The 19,219-nt window shown below is 39.0% G+C and overlaps 1 protein-coding gene across 1 annotated transcript; it reads right to left on the bottom strand.

Moving 5' to 3' along the window:
* Positions 1–666: 666 nt before the first annotated feature.
* On the bottom strand, positions 667–18,585 carry SERPINB10 (serpin family B member 10). Its single transcript, XM_036874192.1, has 8 exons — positions 18,414–18,585; positions 14,764–14,940; positions 12,867–12,935; positions 12,279–12,416; positions 10,281–10,398; positions 6,190–6,332; positions 3,263–3,418; positions 667–1,385 (listed from the first exon to the last, which is right to left on the bottom strand). The coding sequence occupies exons 2-8, from the start codon at positions 14,929–14,931 to the stop codon at positions 981–983; spliced, it is 1,197 nt and encodes a 398-aa protein (XP_036730087.1). The 5' UTR covers positions 14,932–14,940; positions 18,414–18,585; the 3' UTR covers positions 667–980.
* Positions 18,586–19,219: the final 634 nt, after the last annotated feature.

Raw genomic sequence — 19,219 nt, 5'->3', positions numbered from 1 at the left:
TTGAGAAAATTCTCGTTTATCAATATATCACCTCTATAAAGATTTTTTTCTTCACTAAATGATGCATGTGAAAATAAGTGACAATGAAAATAGTGACCAGGTAGTTCAAGCCTTTTAAGGCATTCAATTGAATAACCGAATTTCTGAAATGTAAATAAAAGTCACATTAAGATAAAATGTTAAACCTAAATGTCCATAGACAGATGAATGAGTAAAGAAGATGTGGCACATATATACAATGGAATATTACTCAGCCATAAAAAAGGAACAAAATTGAATTATTTGTAATGAGGTGGATGGACCTAGAATCTGTCATACAGAGTGAAGTAAGTCAGAAAGAGAAAAACAAATACCGTATGCTAACACATATATATGGAATCTAAAAAACAGTACTGATGAACCTAGTGGCAGGGCAGGAATAAAGATGCAAACGTAGAGAACAGACTTGAGGACACAGGCGGGGAAAGGGAAGCTGGGATGAAGTGAGGGAGTAGCATTTACATACATACACTACCAAATGTAAAATGGATAGCTAGTGGGAAGCAGCTGCTTAGCACAGGGAGATTAGCTCGGTGCTTTGTGACCACCTAGAGGGGTTGGGTAGGGAGGGTGGGAGGGTGGCTCAAGAGGGAGGGGATATGGGAATATATGTATACCTATAGCTGATTCACTTTGTTGTACAGCAGAAACTAACACAACGTTGTAAAGCATTTATACTGCAATAAAGATGTAAAAAATAATAATAAAACTGAATGTCAGAAAGCAAAAAAAAAAGTTAAAGAAGTTAAATTTGCCATTCTCTCTAGCTATATAGGCATGATAGGATCGCTAGAATATATTATTTCAAGATAATTTTGCTAATATTTGTATGTTAAAAAGAGCCAGGCTATAAACTGGTTTTTATTATCATTGTGTTTTTCCATCATATGTTTATTTTTCACACTGTAAGATGCTCTTGTTTGATGAGAGAGATGCAGGGTTTAAGGGGAGCAGAATCTCCCGTAAAATAGAATGCTATTGGTTTTGTTGTGCCTGATGAAGAAGAGGAACGGGTGGTCTGCATTGAATTCAATGGAGGGGAGACTAATTCGAACACTCACCTCACTTGCAGTACCAGATGCGGACTCTGTACCTTGTTCATTTATTTCCACAAAAGACTTATGGAAAACATTGGACAAAAATAGGTTTCCCTCCGTAGACATTCCTGAGAAATCTGCTTTGCTCTGGTTAAAGGCATCGCTCATCCCCATACTGCTCAGGGTTGACTGGAGATCATACGTCTCTTCCAGCTTGAACTTGGGAAGATGCAGCTGCACGTCACACAACTCCATCATGTCTGTGCTGGTCCACTCACTCAACTTCTCATAGGTGATGGCTTTTTCCAGCTACAGTTTGGAGCCAAGGAAGAAAGAGTCAGTAATTTCAAAGTGGAGTGAGAACTATTCGTTGAGTGAGACCTTTAGATATTACGTAAATGAATTATAGTCACTCCTATTACCAAAGGTAGCAAAACACACACATTTGGAAATTCTTTGTTTATCATGAGATCCTCCACACATCCTTGACATAATCATTTTGCAGATTAATAGTTCTCAGGATATAGGTTTTCTAGATTAGACCTTGATCCGAATGGAAGTACTTCTATGATAATATGCAAGACATCAACTACACATGCAAATACATCAATATAAATATACGCTTAGGTGTTGTCAACACAAAAGCATATACTCTAGGACATGTTGTATGCCAGGGCACAAAAAAAACTTTAGTTTTATTAACATAGTAGACAATTCCTTGAAAACAAAATCTGAAATAAAATGTCTATAGTCTATAATCACGCCAATATGAAACTAGTAACTATAAACTATGAAAAGAAAAGGAAAGAAAAACAAAAAAGGAAAATCCTCCAATCTTAAGAGTAATAACTTTTTTTTTTAAATCTTTTGGCCGCGCTGCTTGGCATGTGGGATCTTAGCTCCCCGATCAGGGATCAAACCCACGCTCTCTACACTAGAAGCACAGAGCCTTAACCACTGGACCACCAGGGAAGTCCCAAGAGTAATGACATTTTAAATAGTAGTTTTGAGGGTGCTTTTTCTCTTCTTTATATTTAAAATTTTTTAAACAATAAATATATATTATATACACATATGCGTACATATATATGATAAACAATGTTTGAATTTTTAAATAACATGTTTGTTTCAAAGCACATGCTTTTGCTACTTTAAGAGTTTTCTAGATCCAAGTATTGCTATCAGTGACATATTTGTAAATTATGTGCAGTAAGTGACAATATCTTCAGGTCAGGAACCTGCACTTTTAAAAAGAAAGGCTTATCTTTTAAGGGTGTAACTCTAATAGTTTAGTATTCACACTTGGTCTTATTTCTACCATCCTCTCCAGTTTCACAAATTTTATGACACTATTTAGAAATCTTTCTACACACTAGTAGGGTGGTGGAAACATAAAGAATCTGGCACACGAGAAATTAGGCACAGTGTAAAGAACGACAGAACACTTATTGCATGAGAAACTAGTGTTCAGTTTAGACATGCGAATTGCTCAGAAATGTGGTCAGACCAAAGTCAGGCTTAAGAGAAGTTTAACAGATGAACAACTTAAGTAATACTTGAAGATGCACTGATACAGACTTTATCTCCTGAAGAGTGTTAACTTGATAAAAAATGTTTTTTAAAAACTGTTTTAGAATCCATTTAATATTTTTAAACATATGTCTAAGGCTAGATTAATGCAAGTGATTAAAAAATTAATTAGGTAAGTCCTACCAGAAGGAGAAGAAAGACCTATATTAACTGAAAGATTGTTATGATCAATCCACACAGCTTTGTGACTGACAATAAATATCTCTATCTGTTGTTTGTGTGGTTGTTTGTGTGACTACCCTATGCTAAAGGTGTCTATAGATTACTTAACCTTCCTGAGGGATAGTAATATCAACCTGACAAAGTTTTGTAAAGCTTAAATGATGTATAAATACAGTACCTAGGGCTCAAGGTACGTTGGTTGCCTTCCTCTGCAGAAATTAAAGAACTGGGAGATCATGTCTTTATGTTTTTCCCAGGAGGGATAAACACTAGAACCCTCTTCATGTCAGACAGACTGATGTCTTTTTTTAAAGTTTTTTTCCATACAAATAAATGTATATGCAAAACAGACACAGACTCACAGATATAGAAAACAAACTTGTTACCAAAGGGGAGAGGAAAGAAGGTAGGGATGAATAGGCTGATCCCTTTACCTGATCCAGCCCACTGCTGTCTTCCGGCAGTAGTATGAGTAGGCTGAGGTCATGGCTCTCATAGAAGAGTTGAAGGCCTTTGGCTTGTGGCTTTTTTATGTAAAATACTTGAAGTTTTTCTTTCGTGGACATCATTTGCACTGGTTTGCTTGTAGTCTGTAGAATATACGTAGCAAAATCACTAGGGAGGTGTTCCACCAAATCGTTAATTCTTTAGCATCATTGGTTCCCAGTAGTCTGGGACACTGGCAAAGCTAGTGATCCTCCGCTAAATGCTGAATAAAACTATTCAAACCTTGTTTTCTGGAAATATGTGTTCTACTGGATAACATCATCGATAAATGATGTGGGAGTTTCTTTCTCTGACACTGTTATGGCATCCTCTATAAATCATGGCAAGCTGGATTCTACCAAACACTTAGAATTCTGAGTCTTATGCAAACTATGTAAATGCCAGTGATTCAGAAACTGAGTAAGGTGCATTTCACACACAAACATTTGTGTTTTGTGTTTTTGTGTGAGGGTATTTTAGTATCATAAAACCGAAATTCACTAAGAGAATGAAAAGACAAGCAATAAACTAGGAGATAAGAGTTTCAAAACACATAATTGATAAAGGACCGGTATCCAAAATTTGAGAAGAACTCTTAAAACTCAACAATTATAAGGCAAAGAACCCAATTTTAAAAACAGGTGAAAGATCTGAACTGATACCTCACCAAAGGCAGAGGTACAGCATATGAAAAGATGTTCAATCTTATGTCCTTAGGGAATTGCAAATTAAAACAGTGAAGATACCACTACAGATCTAATAGAATGGCTAAAAGTTCAGGACACTGATAACATAAACTTCTAACGAGGGTGGAACTGACATTCTCTGCCAGTGAGAATGCAAAATGGAAGCCACATTGGATGACAGTACGGTGGTTTCTTTAAAGCTAAATACAGTCTTACCATGTGATCCAGCAACTGTGCTCCTGGGTAATTACCAAAATGAGTTTAAAACGTGTCCACACAAAATCTTGCACACAAATGTTTATAGCAGCTTTAGTCATAATTGCTAAAGACTGGAAGCAACCAAAATGCCCTTCAGTAAGGTGAATGGATAAACAAACTGCTACATCCATACAATGGAATAGTATTCTGCAATAAAGTGAAATGATCTATCAAGCCATAAAAAGGCATGGAGGAACTTGAAATACATATCGCTAAGTGGAAGAAGAGAGTCTGAAAAGGCTACATACTATGCAATTCTGATTATACGGCATTCTGAAAAAGGCAAAACTATAGAGACCGTAAAAAGATCAGTGGTTGCCAGGGATTTAGAGGGAGGGATGAAAGTTTGGAGCACAGGGCATTTTTAGGACAATGAAAGCATTCTGTATGATACTGTAACGGTAGATACATGACATTATGAATTTTTAGTAAAGCCAATGGTGAAAAAAAAGCAAAACCCTGCAATTCAGACATTGTAGACGTATGTTATTTATCCATTCTATGTGGAGCTAAATGTCCATCACAAAATCCTACTGTTCTGCTAAGGTAGTGGCCATGTGACCAGGGCTATTCATTCAGGATACTCTGTGATACAGTGATTGTCTCAAGGATAAGCGTATGAATGGCACCAACCAGAGTGCTGTTTGGGAGCGTTCTGTTAGAGCTGGCAGCTAAGACTTTGTCTATGGGCTGTGAAGCTAGAATATGGGGCTGTCATATTCCCTGGTCATATGGATAAATTCCATCTTTAGTATTAGAGAATGAAGGCAAAAAGGAGGGGTCAGGGGTGGGGCAGAGAAAATGGATTATGTTTGAGATTCAAAGATCCCACTCCCAGACTTCCCAGTTCTTCTTAGTTGCCTAAGCTAATGCTAACACAATGCCCATTTTACTGGAGCTAGTTTGGAATGCTTTTCTATCACTTGCATCTGAAAACTCCTGGTGAATATATTAAGCCAAGTAACTATCCAGCTCATTTCTACTTAGCCTATTGGGTTATATGTTCAGTTCCTTCCCCATCCTTACCCCACTGATTATCTGAAAACCGCCTATTGCACACAACCATATGGTTACAGCAGTAGGTCCTCAACAGCACTGTTTATGTGAGATGATCCACCCCAGGACTAAAAAATGTTAACAATCTTTGGCCAATCGGTTCCTGTCCTAGGAATTTGGAATGAGACCTATCAGACTGGTCTGTAGAATGGAGGAGATGTGGGTAGCCATGTTCTGCCTTTGTGGACCGGGACGCAGAGGAAGTTAGACCTCAGTCTGAGAGAAGAATGATGGGAGAAACAAAGTTGGAAAGATAGAGAAAGAATCCTGACAACACTTGAATCCTTGTTTCCACTCAAGTCCCAAGACCCAGCCACATTCCAGCCCTTAGGTGTATCTGTCAGCTTCCATTAGTCTCCCTCGTTGCTGAAGTAATCAAAAACAAGTGTGCTGTGCCCTAACACAGAAGGAAATGTTAACTAAAGAAATAAGATTTTAAAATTTTTATTTCTTTTTCTTATGGAAGGGTAAGAGTTTGGTATACGGTAGTACTGGCTTAATAGGACAAGAATAGAACTAGTAAGTGAAGAGTTTGGGGTTATGGTCCTGGTAGCCTTCTAACTTAAGCATGGCTCTAGTCACTTAACCATGCTGCATTTCTAACCTGGGAAATGAATGTAATAACTACCTTACCTACTCTACCGTAGTTGCAGCAAGGACTGAGTAATAAAATACGTGAATAGTCTATTTTCAGAGAAAAAATAATGAAAGGGGAATTTCCAGGTAGGGTGGAACTGGGCTTTTCAGCACAGTCACCCCTGCCCTAGTGAGAGCCGTAGTTTACAGGAGCATATAGTCAGAGAGAATACATTTAAAATAGAATTCCCTTTGCAATGCCATGTAAAAGTTCATACTGGTTATTAACAGGTTCCTACCTTGTTTATTCTGAAAGGCTTTTCTGTGGTATTTTGGACCAAGAATTGATGTTCCCAAATTCCTTTAAAGTAAACGGCATTTACCAGAACCATTCTGGTTACAGAATTCACAGCATCATCAGGTAGGAGATTCAGGATTTTTCCTAAAAGAGCAAAAGGACAGATTTCAAATGATATAGTTACATCCTGGTGAAATGCCATACATAAAAATGATGATTACGAAATACCGTTAAATGATAACATCTTGTATCCACCAATGATCCAAGCCAGGAAGTTAGTATTGATAGAATATTTTTAACAGATCCTATTTAAATTTCATCTGTTGTTCCAATAAAGTCCTTTTTTTTCCTGGACCAGAAATCAATCCAAGAGCTCAAGTTGCATTTAGTTGTCATTTCCTTTTAGTCCCCTTTAGTCTTTTTCTTTCATTCCTCATTCATTCTTTGTCTTTCATGTTCCTCATTCATTCTTTGTCTTTCATGACCTTGATACTTTTGAAAAAAATTTGTAGAATGCTCAATTCTCAGTTCAAGTTTGTCTGAAGCTTCCTCAAGATAATATTTAGGTTATAAATTTTTGTGAGAATATTACTTTTGTGGGCTGAATTTTGTCATCCAAAAAGATATGTTAAATCCTAGCCTCCAGTCCCTGTGAATGTGTTCTTATTTTGAAATAGAGTCTTTGCAGATGCAGTCAAGTTAAAATGAAGTCATACTGGATTAGGGTGGGCTCTGATTCAATGACTGGTGTCCTTATAAGAGGAGAGAAATTTGGACACAGACACACAGAGTGTGAAAACACGGAGACATAGGAGAGACAAAGAAGAAAGTTATGTCTCAGCAGAGGCAGAGATTGGAGAGATGTGTCTACAAGCCAAGGATTGCCAATAACCATCAGCAACTAGGAGACAGGCATGGAACGGTTTCTTTCCTGAAGCTTTCCAAGGGAGCAAGGCCCTGCTAACACCTTAACTTCAGACTTGCAGCTTCCAGAACTATGAGAGAATATATTTCTATTGGTTTAAACCACACAGTTTGTGGTAATTTGTTATGGCAGCCCTAGGATTTATGGTATATTTCTATCATCACAGGAAGATCCGGACAGCTCTATAATCTAGAGCAGCAGTTCCCAACATTTTTGGCACCAAGGACCGGTTTTGTGGAAGACAGTTTTTCCACGGACCAGGGCTGGAAGTGTGGGGATGGGCGGGGGGGGGGGGATGGTTCAGGCAGTAATGCGAGCGACGGGGAGCGATGGGCAGCGGCAGATGAAGCTTCGCTCGCCTGCCCACCGCTCACCTCCTGCTGTGCGTCCTGGTTCCTAACAGGCCCAGGCCCGGGGGTTGGGGACCCCTGGTCTAGAGAGAGGGATCCTGTCATGCTCCTTGAGTGTGTCAGCCTGTGCGAGGGAAGCACGGCAAGGATCCTGATGCAAACCGAGCTTATGCCGCGTCAGACAATGACTCTCCACTCAGCTCAGAAAGGCTTTGCTGGGGCGAAAGATAGCAGATGATTTGCTCCCAGCCTTCCTGTCTGTAGGGTCCCCACCTGTCTTCCAGAGAACAGAGTGGGCCCTGGGTAGGAATTTGAGAGCTGAGATTTAGTTCAGCTCCAGCACTATTCTTGCTCCTACTTCTACTACATTGAGTTTGTGTTGTATATTACAATGTGCTTTTGCTTATACAATCACGTTTGGTCCTCATGTGAGCTGGAACAGTGCAAGTAATTTCTTTCTGTAAATGCTAGCTAATCTGTAGTTCTCAAAACAGACTTACTTTTAGATGAATCCAAATCAGGCATAAGTTAAGGATAATGGTCACTCTTGCCTCACCATGGCTTCTGAGTCACTAGTTCAGTGAAAAAGGAACTGAGAATTTAGGGCTGCCAACTTCCTCAATTCACTTCAATAAACGTTGCTCTGAATAGCTACCATGAGCAGGGCTGTTATCTGTTAGTGATTCAAAGCAGAAACTCAAATAAGGTAGTATTACTGCGTTTGGGGTCCTTGAGTTTAGTGGGGGAGGCAGGGACTTCAACAGTTAATTTCAATAACAACGTGGTAAGTGTCAAGGTAAAGGTTCCCACAGGGGGCTTTTGGAGCAACGAGGAAGGCTCTCAGCTCAGCCTGGGAGCCAGGGGAGGACATTATGCCTGAGGGAACCCCTGAGATGTTATCCAGTGGCCATGAAGGGGCTGGGAGTGGCAGGGGAGGGGACCGTGTTTCGAATTGAAGGGACACGTGAGCAAATGCATGGGGTCATGAGGTAGCACAGGGAGTTCCAGGGACTCTGTGCCACTTAGAATTCCTGAGTGTCAACTCTGAGTCAGAGAACGACAAGAGTTGAAGTGGAGAGACAGACAAGACTTCACGGTCCTGTTGGACCACCTGTCAGTTTAGGCAGCCTGTAAGATGTGGGGCACCATGACGGATTTTGAGCACGTGGTCCACTTGGCCGAATTTACATTTTAGGGAGGTCATTCTGATGGCTGAATGGAGGCTGCATTTGAGGGGAGCAAGATGAGAAACAGATTATTGCATTAACACCGATAAATGACAAAGCCGAGAGCAGAGGAGGAAGAGATTGGAAAGGAAAGATGAACTCAGAAACACACAGGAGGAGGCAAAGGAAAGGCGAGAATTTAGAGTATCTCTCGGACTTCTGATCTGGGCAAGTGTGTGGTTGCCATCCATCCACCGGGCTAGAGAATGAGTGCACGGAGAGGACAAGGTGTGGATAAGCCGTTCTGAACATGACTTCAGTATGTCGAGTTTAAAGTATGTGGGACCCTCTGCAAGCATATCTGGCAGGAATATACAAATGAACTCTGAAGTTTGGGGGGAGGGGGATTACCTAAACGTTCCATGTTTGTTGCTGCAAAGCGAAGGCTTAATCATTAATATTCATTAGCGATTACACCTTTGGTATTTCTTTGTGAGATATAATGGACCATCAACAGACATATCGATTGAAAAGGCAGCGAGGAATATTGAAATGAGTTCAGACTTCAGAGCTAATCTGACTTAGATTTCAGTCCTATTTCTGAAGCTTTAAACTATTTGATCTTGGTAACAATTTCTCTAAAGCCTCAGCTTCCTCATTTCTAAAATAAGGGTCATAATAAAAAACTGCTAAATCACCTATGAGAATCCCTCTACTATTCCCTTTTTAGAAATAGAATGCTTAAATTTTAGGTAGCATGTGGTTACCCAGCTAAAAACTGCATTTTAAAGACCTTTATTACAGGAAGTCTGGGCAACCGACTATCCCGGTTTGCCTAGGACTGAAACACCTTCAGATACTAAAGCCAGGAAAGTCCCAGGCAAACTAGGACAAGTTGGTCACCAGAGCATAAAATGTGCCATGTATCCAAATTTGGGATATGAGTGGAACTGGTGTGTGAAAGTTTCAGGGCATCCCCTTAAAAGCAAAGAGGCTTTATTTTCCCTATTTCCTGCTGACTGTAAAACCGACATATGTAAGAATCATCTTAGACAAATAAAAAAGCCATGTCTTGAGGATGGCAGAGCTAACCCACTAGTCTGGGTCTCTGGATGGCTTCATGGAACAGAATGCTTATCTACCTTGTGACTATTAGGTCAGAGATAAACTTCTATCTTATTATTAAGTTATTGTATTTTGGGTCTCTTTGTTACAAGAGCTCAGCCCATACTCTAAGCTAATATATGACCTATTTTGAAAATTACTTAAGATTATATAGCACAGTTACTGCCACATTTTAATTGTTCATCAGCAGCTATTTTTCTTTAGAAACCACAAGTGCAGCAGTATTCCAAAATTCCTTTTTTGCATTTTTCTGCCTTTTATCCCTGGAGTCCTCCTTGGAATTAGTGGAATCTGATCGTTTTCTTGTCTACTTGGTAAAATGGTTGTCTTATCTGTTTTAGATAAGATTTATTGCAAAAGTTATAAATCAAAAATTATGGGCATGAATAAAACAAATGTCTTGAATATTTAGAATGTGTCCACAGTTCTATTTAAGAAATGCCTATACTTACACATAACACAAATTCAAAATAATAAAGCGATACTTGGAGAAAGCACACCGCTGAGTACCTTGGAGACGACTTACCTTCAGTCTGGCTTTCAACCCAAGAGTTGATCTCCTTTCTGATTTGGTCAGAAGCTCCCATAAAGTTCACAGACTGTGGCTCTGCACCAAAGTATGTTTTCATGTCTTGTATATATTTCTGGAAGATATAGGTAAAATCTCCTTTTGTAGAATTTTTCCAGAATCGATAAACAAGTCTATTTAGATTATCCAAAAACAAACCCCAACAAACCCAGCTAGATGGACAATTGCAAACTCCCACCACATTGCTCCCCTCAATCTTTCCACACTCCAGCTTTGGTTAAAAACTAAACACAGCCCTGTGTAAACTTAGCTGGGCACGGACTAGCCACGCAGAGCCGCAGGTATGGAAGGAAGGCCCGTCCCCCACAGCTCTGGAGCCTCCACATCTTCGTCTGTTTTTATTCGTCCTTGGGGAATGGGGCTGGGATGGAAAGGAGGACCATTCTAGGAATCCCAGGAGCGACTCCAGCCAAGGAGTACTGGGAGTTGTACTTGGCTTTCTGTGGCAGAGATGGAGCCAGACTGAGAACCCTGGGTCTGCCAGCTGCCAGCTATGAACTCTAAACACCCAAGAGCCTGGGGAGAGCTTCTGAGGGAAACGATGGGCTGCCATGAAAACCGATTTCCAAGACCCGTCAAAGGTTTCGTCAGGTGTTCTAAGGGAAAAAGCAGGCTTCTTCCTTCGGGCTGTGGACGCGCCCCTCAGTGGCCATCATCCTAAGTGGGCTATAACCCAGGTTGCTGCTTAGGAGGGCACCTGCCTTGAAACATAATTTATTCCCCAGGACAGCTGTGGCATTCCTTCAGTTTATTACTTTATGGAGGGATTGTGTGCCGTTAAAAAGTGTTGAGTTAATTCAGCTTCCAGGCAGTGGTTTGGAGATTATGAAGTCTACGTTCTGTACAATTTATAATCCAGCAAAAAGAAAACGTAAACGTTCTCGAGGTACCTATTCCTTGTCTTGACGCATGGGTTCTGATCAACCTCTCTGTGCACAGCTAGGGCTTGTGGATATTTTAAAAGACGTACCATTTTGTATCTCTGTGTGCTTCTTTTTACCAAGTGCCCACCCAGCTCAATCATCTCTCCTACTTATGAATCAAACCTGAGTGCATGAGACTACCAGTAATAAAGATGCCTTTAAGACTTCACTTGGCTGCTTTTTTGCCTTTAGTAATAGCAAAGCCCAAGTTCTGAGCTCCCCGGAATTCACTGGGTATGGGCAGGGATAGCACTGCTTGAGATCACAAGATAGCTTGACTTTTCCTGTTGCTATCCCTCTCCCTATTCAATTTCCTTACTCCTTACCCACTGGGCACCTGGGTCCTCTGGCTTTCTTCTGAAGTGTGCCAAAGGATGTGATGGGCAAACATGAAAGAAGTAAATGCTTGGCTTGGTTTGGAGTTGACCCCTCTGAAGAGCCCTTGCATCTGAACTGAGGATGAAGTCATGGTCTGCACTGTGGGCGTCTCAACCATCAGAGCAGAAGAGAAGTTGATTCAATTCCATGTTAAGAATCTTTCTTAAAGTGTCTGAAGTCAAGATGTGAAGTGACTTACCTGATCCCAAAGTCAACTTTGCTCTTGAGGACACAGTCTCCTGCCACACTCCTGTGATCACGCCACCCTCAGCTCCTTCAGACTCACCATATCGAGTTATTCTATATCTTTTGCTCTGTTTCCCATGAAACAAATGTTGGCCCGGGGATTATATAAACCACATTTCTATGAGCCTTCATGGGTTGTTCCTGGGGTGTACCCCTTTATTCTGGGCATAAAGATCTGATCACCAGATTTGGTTTGAAATATGTTATTGGTTTCCTTTACAACTTGACACGTTGGTCAGGCTAAATGATTGTTTATCAGAAATGCTGACCACATACTCCATATACATTAAGATTGTCCCTGGGACCCCTGGAGAAAAGTACAAAGAGTTTATTGATTGATCTCATGTGACCCTTTCCCATCAGCTTGAAATAAGATGTTTGCACTTACATTGTGAAATTGATAAGTTTTCTCCGCATAGATCCTGTTGGCTGTTTTAAGTATGTAAGCATTGCTGGGATTGTTGATTTCTGAGATAAGTGTCTGGAAATTAGAGTGTATTTCTTCAACCTTGCCTACGTTGAATTCCTTTAAAAGAAAATAAATTGGTCAAATAAAAATGTTGAACAAGAACTAAATGTATACAAACAACTTATAGTAAATGAAATGATTTAATGTTTATGAACAAAGGCCAAAATCGATTGTATGGTAGATAAAAAAATGTTCTCTTTAGTATTATTAGTGCAGGAATGTAATAGCTGTTGGGACATCATTTTCTTCACACTTAGGTTGCAAAAGTAAGAACAATGTTGAAAGTAGAGTAGTTTTGAAGGGGAAGGAAAGGAAGAAATAAGGGGAAAGAATATTACCCTTCCAAAAAGTGTAGACATTCTGCACTCTAAAAAATTTCCCATAATTTTAACATATATTTTAAAGAAAAGTTACCTATTAAAGGTTGCTTAATTTAGCCACTAAAATACATGTGCCCAAAGTGCTTTCTCCTTAATTATCAAATAGATATTGAAATATAAGACATACCATTTTCTTTTTCTTTTCAAAACTGTCAGGACAAGATTTGCTGTCCTGGTCTCTGCTAAACTGAAGAACCTGTAATTTCAATAAAAAGGCAATATGTGAGTGCACTTTGCAGAGATGTAATCATATGGAATACACATCAGCAACTACAAGCCATTTGTTCCTATAGATACAAAACATATAATTAATGAACCAAGGGAGCTCTGATTTGACTTAAATGGTGTGTTACCTGACCTAATAAGAGTAAGTCAAGAGCTGCTTTTAAATAAATTTTTAAGTTGAATTTAAGTTGTTAGTCTCTTTATTTTAATACTTTTTATAGGACGTTGAGGATAATGTTGGGATAGCCTTAGAGGTAAAATTCTCATGTTTTCCAAGTTTCATTTTTATCTATGATTGTTTTGAAAAGAAGCCTAGGTATTCAACTGAGGCCATCACTTAGATAATTTAAGCAAATGCCACCATTGCCCCAGTTATCTGGAAAACTCAGGAATTTTAGTTGTTTTTTCTACTTAAGCGCTTCAGTTTTCACTGCCTACCACCATCTGACATATGGAGATAGAGTCATTGTCTTCACCCCAGCAATTCATGTGAAAGGTCACAGGAAGGATGTGGACATTGTGTTTCCCCTGAGAAAACAAAGCGGTAATTCCATCTCCTGCATGCATCCTGGACCCAGCTTACAGAAAGAAATAAAGTCTATTTTACCAAAGTTTGTGCTGACACATGGTGACAGACAGGAACCACTTGCCATAGGGAAAAAAAGGGGAGGTGCCTAAGCAACCCATTCGTTTCAATTGCAAACTGAAGCTGTTAATATTTAAGTGACATTGAAATAAAACAAGGGTAAGCAACACCCAGCAATATGTTTGTATGGAGTGGAAGCAAATTGGCATTTATCTAAGATTAAGTCTATCACATTCATAGTTAAACCTTTTAATAATGAGCCAATTATTAACTAGCTGTGAACCAGGATTTTTCTGTGAACCAAGATTTTGTTGTTGCTATTTTTAAACCACACAATATCTTGTAAATTACGAGCATAAGGGGGATATCCTAGACCCAAACTGACAGAATATGTATTCTGCCTGTCTCATTCAGAACTGCTGGCTGTGCCCATTTCCATACTTGTCACAGAGGCCAGCTTCTTGGGTGGAAATTTTGTCACTTGGCCTTTCAATCGTTGTATGATTTAGAGCTGAATTTACTCTCTTCTATTTTTATTTTTACTTAAAACACACACATGTATTTATACGTTTACACATGCATAGATACAGATACACATATATATGGCTATTTGATTATATGTTTTGCTATGTAAGGCTACACACATACACATACACTCGTTGTGATCTGAGGATGCTTACATCAAGTTGATAATTGCTTATACAATAATCCTGTTTTGCTATTTTAATGCTCTTAATGGGCTCTTTAGATTCATCTAGACAACCAGGGACCAAACAAAGTAACAACCAAACAAAGCCTGAGGAACAGGATTCACTTGATTTTTCTATTTTTTTCTTCAAATTTTTCTGAGATTAGAAAGATGATGACTAATTCTATTATTTAAAGTATGAGCCATTACTTTCTTGAAATATTCTAATAATCAAAACAAAATTGTTTTTGGTGTTGAACCAAACTCGATAACCTTATCATCTCTCCATTTGATTTTGCCAGAGAACACAGGTTCTTAAACGGTATTCCTAGAAAAAGTTTTCAAATTGATTCACTTTCTCAGACTTCTTTTTATGGTCTAGAAAATTTATTTAAGTGCGTCTTTTATTTTGGAGGACGTGGTTGTAAAACGTGGGCTATTTGGATTTCAGGAGAGAAGTGAACAAAAGACAAGAAAAGCATTTCATTTTAAGGCAACAGAGGATGGTTGAACTTTCTCACTCACCCGGGACATTTGGGCTGCAGTGGTGCCTTTGGTGCCCAAATACACCATGGCCAAGGAGGTTGAGATGCCCCAGGGAGAAAAAAAGATATTTTTACCCTCAGCAGATTCAGCTAGCTTTTTGCTAAGCTCCAGAGCAAATTGGTTGACAGATTTTGCTAGAGAGTCCATTGGGAAAATCTAAGAAAAATAAAGCAGAGTTAGAGGACACGTTAATAATCCTTTCCATTTATTTAACTTTTGTAAATGGATTTGTTGGCTTACATAATTATCTTTTTAATTACCCTTCATTGAACTGACAAAAGAATGTATTATCCAATCTGATTATATATATCTGATTATATATATATATATATATATATATATATATATATAATATGTATATATACACTCATAAGAGCTGAATAAACTTTAGAAAAATTCCACTCCAACATTATTTTAAATATTTTAAAAATGAAGTCCAGAGAGTTTAAGAGAATTGGCTCAAATTTCAGAGTTAGTTCACATGAGAGAACAATCGGATTCTGGTCAGTTAGCGGCTCCCTGTTGAAAATGCCGGGATATAAATGGCACAGGAACCAGCCCAGTGCCTCTTATCAATGCACCACATGCCTACTGACTTTACCCAGTAAGTGAGGAGTAATTATACCCCTTTTCAACTTTGTACTTTTTCTCACTTATCTTTCATCCATATTTTTATACTTTTTAACCTTGTTTATTCCTTCACACCTTGATATATGATATCCTGGTTCCTTTATCCTCCTTTATTCTCTTGAAATCCAACTCTGCTCCAGATCTTCTTTTCCTTTGGAAGCTTTTTCTGAACTTTGGGGTTCACAGGAGCATGTCTTCCACCAAAGACCCATAAAATAGCTTTTGCCACCTGCTTGGAGCTTATCATACTGCTGGTTCTGTTTTCATAGATTTATATCTTTTCAACTCTAGGATAAGTTCCTTGAGAGCAAAATTTTCTTACTCAGCTTTGCGTATCCAATAACACCCACCTCAGGACTTTGCACAAAATGAAAACTTACAAATACTTGTTTATTTCTTGTTTAGAGTGTTTATAGTTGGGGCTCTAGCCACCATTTTTTTAATCTATTTAAACATGAAATCTTTCACAGTTTAGTGGAAATGCTTATAGAGAAGTAGAGAACTCAAGACTTGCTTGCCTGTATTCTCACTCACGTGAGACCCTCTGAAACCAATCTTAACGAACAAAGGAACTCAAGCTTTCTCATTTTTAAAAATATTATATTCAACTTCTAAATTTCACGTCTAATTACCCTGCTATTTTCATTTAAGTCTTTTTAGACTGGGTCTCTATCAAAGAAGTAGTGAGTTCAATCTATTGTCATTTTATAGCCAAATAATTTCTCAAGCTGATTAAATGATTAAAAATAAACCAAATTCCTAAGCCTAGAAACTCCCATTAGTGCCAATGTTGTATAGAACTTGGTCTTGCACTGGTATCACCTGTCCCTCAGAGAAACCTACAATGAGAACTTTAGAAAGGCCAGAAGATCTCTCTAGTTCAATGGTTGCATCAAGGGAGAGGCATGTGTAGGCAAAGTTTTGGTTTCATCATGACTTGGATTAACAGTGATACTGTTGAAATCCCTCCTAGTCATAGGCTTACACTTAACCAAACAGCTTCCCAGCCTCTAAGTCATCCCTCGTCATAGCTCCCACCTATTTCAGAAGCTGATGATAATCCTAGGCTAACATTATTTTATTAAAGAAGAAAAGCAAGAGCCTCTAGTCTTGTAGCAATTCTACACCCTCATAAAATGTTCGAAACTTGTGTATAAGTATTTCCCTTGACAGATCCAATGCTGTCTGGAAATAACCTCCCTATTTTCTTTACAGCTATATTCATCCAAATGGTGCTTTGTTTACTGCCTGTATATTAAGCTTTATCTTTTAAGAACTCATGAATTCTTTCATATGGAAAATGCTTGGCTCCATGGCCAAAGCATAATCACTCTGAAGGGAGGAGAGGAGAACCTACTATTTTAAGGCCAAAGATTTTTATCTTTCTACTTATGATTTACGGTTATTCTAAAGTTTAGTTACCTGTAACAAATCCCTGAAAACAATAATTCTCTCTAATGAAAAAGCTAATTTCTTGTGGAAAGTTAATATCCAGGTATCTTCAACTACATTAATTCTCTCATTAATATCATCATCAATATATCAGGTGTAGCCCAGAACATACAAGAAAAATAATTCCTGCCTTTAAAAAAAAAGTATAGAAGTGCTAAGTCAGCCAGTGTTGGGCAAAATTATCCCGGCAGTGAAAAGTGCTTTCTGAAAGATGCAGAATTTGGGGATGAGATTCTACATGAAATAATTTATCCATACAAGGGTTCGACAGTGATCTTTTCAGAAAAGACTATAAATGTCTAGATCAGAAGCCAACTATGCCCTTTTCAGAATGAGCGGCTCTTTTGCAATTTTCAGAAGGTATATGGATATATCAGTTTACATACATATAAATATACATACATATGTAAAATATGTAAAATCTCAATCTGTAAAGGGGCTTAGCTAAAGAAATATGAAAATAAGAAAGGGGTAGTATCACTCATCAATATGTCTCATCAAAGATACACATACTCTTCGCAAATCAGAGTTGGAAAGAACCTTGGAATCCCTCTAATCAAATTGCTTCATTTTATCTGCTAGGAAACTGAGGCCCGGAGAGGTTAAATGTGCTGACTAACATGCACAGCTAACTAACAGCAGAGCTATCGTTGCAGTCCCGTTCTCTGGACTCTAAATACAAATGCTTTTGTCATTATATCTTACTGTCTTTAAGGTTTTATGGTAAAAGGGAGGGATTGGGTGACGAAAGAGGACGAACAGGAGGAGGAAGAAAAGAGGGATGATGGTGAGCTGGAGGAGGGAGTGGGAAGGATTCTCTTCCCCTTTTCCATTAGAGGACATCCAAGGCCTCCTGACTTTCCGATGATACTGATGATATTGCTTACTTGATGGAGTTGTGCATATCAGAAAATGACCCCACGAATCCGCAGCACTTCTATATTTACCTAAAGCCACTTCTGAGGGAATTAATAGTCTAGGAGGGTTCGTGATGAGCATGGAGTGTAAGGTTAGTGACTTAGATTATTCCACGAAAGAGAAGAAAGCTAAGGGCCCATGGAATGGTAGCCAAGACATGAAGGTGTGTGTGGGCGGGAGGGTAGAGAGTCAAATCATTAGTTCCCTACATTAGTGACTAAGCTCAAATTCATGTTGCCAAGTCCACTCTTCTGAAGGGTTAGAAGGGTTTTGGTTCAATAATTCTGAGAATACCCTATTTCTTTTTACCTATGTTGACAGATACAAAGGTAGCAAATCCAAAAATGTGACTGGAGAAAACTCCATTCATAGTTTCACAATTCACGGTAAAACTATCTTTCTAACGTCTTTGGAAATGAAGGCTCTCTCCCGCTTAGCCCTCTTTCTAGTACCAACTTTGAACCAGCTCAGGGTTAAATCTCTTAAACTTGCACAGAATTCCTGGGGGCTGGCCTTCATCTATTATTTCTGTTTTGTGGGAGTCTTGTTAATTTGTTCTTTAGCTAGGTACTTCAACAAAGAAAGAAAACATAAACAAACATTTTAAAACAAAGAACTATTTACAATACCTTGTTTTCTTACACGGGAGCAGAAATGGCAACTGGTTCCTTTAGTAAGAGACTGTGGCTGAGTTAAGTGACCTGTAACTGTAGAAATAATTTTCAAAACTTATAGCACCACCCTTTCCTCAGTCCCACCCTCTGCTTCACTTTCACAAGCCCATACACTCTTCCTTTCAACTTCATCTTGGCCAGGAGCTCAAATAAAAAGACAGAGAGATAGACAGGGTTTTGCCTGAATTACTTAATTACCCACATTTTCCATGTCTGTCTGCATGTACAGACTGGAATTCTAACAAATTGTAACTCACACTTTCCTGGCTTATGTTCCCTCGAGTCTGCCAACTGGCAGCAATTTGTGGTTTTCCCCAGTAGATTTATTTTTTCAACAGCAACAGAAAGTTTTAAATTAGTAGAATAACAAGGGACAAGGAAACGGAGAATATTATTGGTGAACTGTTTACTGTTAAAGTTGCTCATAAGGTACTAGGTGAAGCATCCAAGAAATGTTTCTGTTCTTCTCATTTGGGTGTTGGTGTAGAACCCTGAGCACAACTCCAACTTGTCCCATGTCCTCTGTCCCCACCCCAGGGACATGGGGTCTGGATCGATGTTTTAGACACATCGATGTTTACTGGGTCAAATGTTGCTTCATCACTTTCTGCTTCTCTTCCGTTTCTCCCTGTGAATGTTCCTCCTTATTTATTAAAAAGGGAAAACTGCCTATAACAGGATGCAGGGCATGGACGAATGGTGAAGGGGGTGAAGAGAGAGAGACGGGAATGGAGCACAGTCCCGAAGGGACTGAGGGAAAG

The sequence above is a fragment of the Balaenoptera musculus genome, chromosome 14 (assembly GCF_009873245.2).
Source record: "Balaenoptera musculus isolate JJ_BM4_2016_0621 chromosome 14, mBalMus1.pri.v3, whole genome shotgun sequence".
NCBI classification, from domain to species: domain Eukaryota; kingdom Metazoa; phylum Chordata; class Mammalia; order Artiodactyla; family Balaenopteridae; genus Balaenoptera; species Balaenoptera musculus.
This window is presented reverse-complemented; position numbering and strand designations above follow the sequence as displayed.